Source organism: Nuphar pumila, chromosome 2 (assembly GCF_984573655.1).
Source record: "Nuphar pumila chromosome 2, dmNupPumi1.hap1.1, whole genome shotgun sequence".
In the NCBI taxonomy this organism is placed as follows: Eukaryota; Viridiplantae; Streptophyta; class Magnoliopsida; order Nymphaeales; family Nymphaeaceae; genus Nuphar; species Nuphar pumila.
Window position 1 is genome coordinate 39831827 of NC_143250.1, and position 4492 is coordinate 39836318.

General features: G+C 37.0%; 1 protein-coding gene across 1 annotated transcript; it reads right to left on the reverse strand.

The window, feature by feature from the left end:
- Positions 1-878: 878 nt before the first annotated feature.
- Positions 879-4196, reverse strand: LOC149845308 (large ribosomal subunit protein uL6-like). Its single transcript, XM_089995683.1, has 3 exons — positions 3708-4196; positions 1282-1404; positions 879-1148 (listed from the first exon to the last, which is right to left on the reverse strand). Exons 1-3 carry the CDS (start codon positions 4068-4070, stop codon positions 1062-1064), a joined length of 573 nt encoding a protein of 190 aa, XP_089851809.1. The 5' UTR covers positions 4071-4196; the 3' UTR covers positions 879-1061.
- Between the last annotated feature and the right edge of the window lie 296 nt (positions 4197-4492).

Sequence of the window (4492 nt, forward strand, 5' to 3'; positions counted from 1 at the left end):
CAACTATATATGGAAGCTGAATTTGGACATTGGAGGAATTTGGGGCAGCCAAATCCTACCCCATCTCCTTGTCATGACAAGCCATCAAACACTGACGGTGAGTGTTGGGGGATTCAGTGAATCAACTACGGCCTCTGAAACAGGGCCTTAGTAGAAATCACCATTCATTAATTACTTTTTAAGTTTTAAGGGCACATTTGGAAGTGGAAAATTGATAGGAAAAATGTAGGAAAGAAAAAAGTGCCATTTTTTATATCGATTTCAAATGGGAGACTAATTTTTCTATGAAAATTTTCATCACAAGAGAGATTTTTCATAATCAACACTTTCCATTCAAACTGCCCTCATTTCAGTATTGTTCACATATTTTCTACCAAATTTTGTCATCAGACAAGAAAAATTACCAATGACAGTTCTCATAAGAGAAATTTATTTTCCTATGAGATTTTTTTCTCATTTCCAAAAGAAACACAGATGTGGTCTACATCTAAAACAGTGCATGTGATTGTAACGTGCAAGCAAAATTTTACTAAGGTTTAAAAAACAAATGCTTACAATGCACCAAAATTTTCCACCCAAAAAAATCCTGTTTTAAACAAATAAACCATGCTAAACACATCATAGGAGTCAGATTATATATATAGGGTTAATCTAACATTAAACAAGTCATATTTAACATTAAATGAATTCAACCTTATTAAGATAACTAAAATACAATTCTTTTGAGTTCAAAAGACCTGTAATGCCAAAAAAAAATTAATCATGCATTTTCAAAAAATATCATTCTTTTAAGAGTATTTTAGTCATTTTAATAAGGTTGAATTTATCTAATGTTAAATACAATTAGTATATATATATATATAAGATGGAGAGTGTAGTGTTTAAATATCTATTTAAGATAATCAACTGATGCTTAAAAAAAACAGTCCAATCGTCTCACAAACAAGAAAGAAGGAAACTTGTTTAATGCAACAAAGCAGATTCCAACACCCAAAAAAAAACACAAATCTCTGTCTGCAAAAATTGGAGACAACTGCAAGACGACACATGTTCTAACTTCCTCACGCATCATCAGCTACAGTCCCCCGCTCGCTCACATATATACCATCAAGAAACTTGCGTATATCCTTGTTCTTGACATGGCATTTCTGTCAAAGACAAAAGAAAATCGTAATGTTAAAAAAATAGAAAAGCGCCACCTACAAACTAACTCCATGCCCTGAAGAAGAGGTAAAAAACAAAACACAATTATCTGAAATGGATGGGAATAAACACATCTACCTGATTTATCAAAGCAGCAGATCGGGAGACAAGTTCAACATCATTCCCATCCAATATCAGCTCGTCCTTAACCTTCTCCGAACGGATGACAGACACACCATTAAGCATGTCCACCTTCCTCACCTGATATGCACAACAGAAGAAACTGATCAGGGAACCAGTAGATCAGACATCGTTTCAAGAAATAGGCAGACCTGAACAATATTCAATCCTAGTTGTGAAGGTACGGTTACCCAGTCAGCCAAACAGAAGACCAATAGGAGAAAGTGCTCGTTGCATGAATTTAAACAGAGCAATTTAATACCTTTCTGAATTCTTTACATGGTTAATAGAAAGGTGAACAAGGAGCAGAGAATGGAATAAAACATGTTCTTTTTTGTTACATATTAGTAAGATCCTCAGAAACATGTTTGGCATCCTATCTACTAGTCAGTACAACTTCTAGATTGGCATCTTAGTTTAGCTGGTATCTATATTACAGTCAGATTTAAGAAACACAACGCCTACAAATAAGCACTACAATCCTCTTAGAGTGAACTGATCCTTCTATTATTAGCTTCCAGAATAGTGCCGTTACACTAAAAGATAAGCTATATAAAACATATAGCTAAGCAAGTAAAGTTTCATCATAATACAGAAACGTACTAGAAATGTTACAGTTAGAAACTTCAAGTAGACCAATAATGTTCATATATTTCCCTTGGGGAGCTCTGTGCAATAACAATAACCATAACAAAACTTTCATCATCAGCACAGTAATAATCCAACCTAGTTAGAATGATAGCACTCATAAACATAAGAATTAGATGCAACAAAGTACATTGTGCATAATTTGATGTGTGGAGTTTCCTGAAACAAAAGGTAAGTTTTTTAAGATATTACTTTTGGATTATTGTTCTCACTGTGTATCTTTGACATCAAGGAGTACAAGTTTGAGAACAAATATAGTTCAGGCATACAACATGTGCAATATGTCAAAGGTTATCAATGCATAATAACCTGAACATACTAGAAATTATACCTTGCTTTACTTCACATATTCACAAAAATAAGAAAACTGCTATAAAATGAATATTCTTGAATCTCACATCCCAAAAGATAATATCCAGATAAGGAAACCTGATAAGATCTCTCAAACATGTCCCAAAAACAAAAGTACAAAGACATCAACTGAAGCACATAAGATATATAAATATACATAAACTGAAGTGGATAACCACTTTAACTACATTAGCAAGCATGTTAATAATGAATCAATGAAGACCATCAAAAGCTAACAGTTCGTCTCACTTCCAACCTATATAGTTACAAGTGGTAAGCTTCCTATAATTTTTCAACCTAGAAAGAAAATTCTCCTATATGGTCTTACCAATTCATGGATACCTTCTTCTGCAGTCCATTCTATGGATGAACACTTATTAAAAACTACACAGTGTAGTCCTGCATTCACAATGCTGGGGAGAGGCAGATAAAAACAGACTAACCTTTTACCTTTTTGCACAGGCGGCCTCTTTCAGTACTGAACTCATCTTCCCCACTGACAGCCCAAAAACCTTACAACTTTTTGTTTTACTGAACAATATTTTTCATCAAATTCATCATGATCTCCAAGGAGAAGATAATGAGATAATCCCAACTTAATGACAATCATCACAACAAAGTTTGCTTGTAGTTTCAAGCATTACCTCAGAAACTAATTTCAAATAACAAAACTGTGACACATATGCAAGCGTGCAGACGCACATACATATAAGCTACTTTGAATATATAGCTGCAATACAAAATAATCTGCATTCATCTATATCGTTCTGGGGAACGGAAAAAATCTCAACACAGTGCATGAAAGAGCAAATACATAATACATATCAATGACATAAATAACAACCATAATTCACACAATATAGCAGGAGTATGCATGGAAACGGAAATAGAAGAAACAACCATCTATGCCGCATAAACTCTGAGATCACCTCGACAAAGTTCAACGAAGAAAAGAATTCCAGCTAAAGCGCAAAATGCAGAGGAACTAACGTCCATAAGTTCAAACGAAAGGAATCCAAGCGATCCCCGTAAAACCACACCCCCTAAAACCCCAACAAACTTGAAGAACAAAAAATGAAAAATCGAGATCAGCAGCAAAACACCAAATACCTGAACAAGAATGAAAAAAGAACGCCAAGAACACAACCTAGACAGCATAAATACAATAAATAAAACCTAAAATCAAACAAGATCAACAGATCCAAACACCAAAACGAAAGACTTGCGTCCAGAAAAGAAGCAAAATAAAAAAAAATGCTTAATAAAACGATCGAAAAAAATCCAATTTTTTCTTTATTTTTTCTTCCAACAAACGAAACGATGAACTGCAATGAAGACGGCGATCGAACGGACGGCGGGGGTAGAGAAGAGAAAGAGTATCTGACCCGCTTCTCGCCAAGAAAGTTCCTGATCTCGATGGAGCGGTTGGAATTGGTGATGGAGGCATTGATGGGAAAGTGGGCGTAGACGAAGCGCATCTTGTAGCGGTATCCCTTGGTGACTCCCGTGATGAGGTTCTGGACATGGCTGATGGCGGTGCGGATGGCGGCCATCGTCTTCCTGGACCCGAACCAGGCGTCGACCTTGAGCTTGCGCCCGCCGTCGGTGAGCTGGAAGTCGAGGCTGAGGTGCTTGAAGTCGCGGGCGAGCGTGCCCCTCGGCCCCTCCACCTTCACGTACTTCGCCTTCACCGTCACCGTCACCCCCTCCGGTATGTCCATCGTCTGCGACGCCAAGATCGTTTTCATCTTTCTTCGCTTTTTCAAACGAAAGGAGAGTTGCAGAGAAGAAGACGACAACGATCAAGAAGAAGGGAAAACCTAGAAACCCCTTAAAGAGAGGGAAAAACCCTAACCCTATAATGTATTTATGCAAAAGAAAAAGAGAGAGCGGCTCGTTTTATTTAGGTTTATGGGGTTTTTAGAAATGAACGGAATGTGCCCCTATCTTCTCCTCAAAGGACGTTCATATCCCCATACGTTCCCAAATGAGGATTATGTCCGAAATTAGTTACGAGTAATTACTAATTCGTCATTAGATGTATTCGGGTTGGACTCGGATCGGATCTGGAGCGGATGAGGATCAGCCAACACTGAATCCAGATTCAACTTGCTTCAAGTTGGACATTTACATGTATTCGGATTTGCATTTTCGTAGTTATTAGGGTTTC

Excerpts from the sequence above, each read along its gene's own strand:
- LOC149845308 (XM_089995683.1), bottom strand. The coding sequence starts at position 4,070 with ATGAAAACGATCTTGGCGTCGCAGACGATGGACATACCGGAGGGGGTG. Across the intron at positions 1,405-3,707 it reads ACTTTCTTGGCGAGAAGCGG|GTGAGGAAGGTGGACATGCT; the intron begins GTCAGATACTCT and ends TGTGCATATCAG. Across the intron at positions 1,149-1,281 it reads CTGCTGCTTTGATAAATCAG|AAATGCCATGTCAAGAACAA; the intron begins GTAGATGTGTTT and ends TGTCTTTGACAG.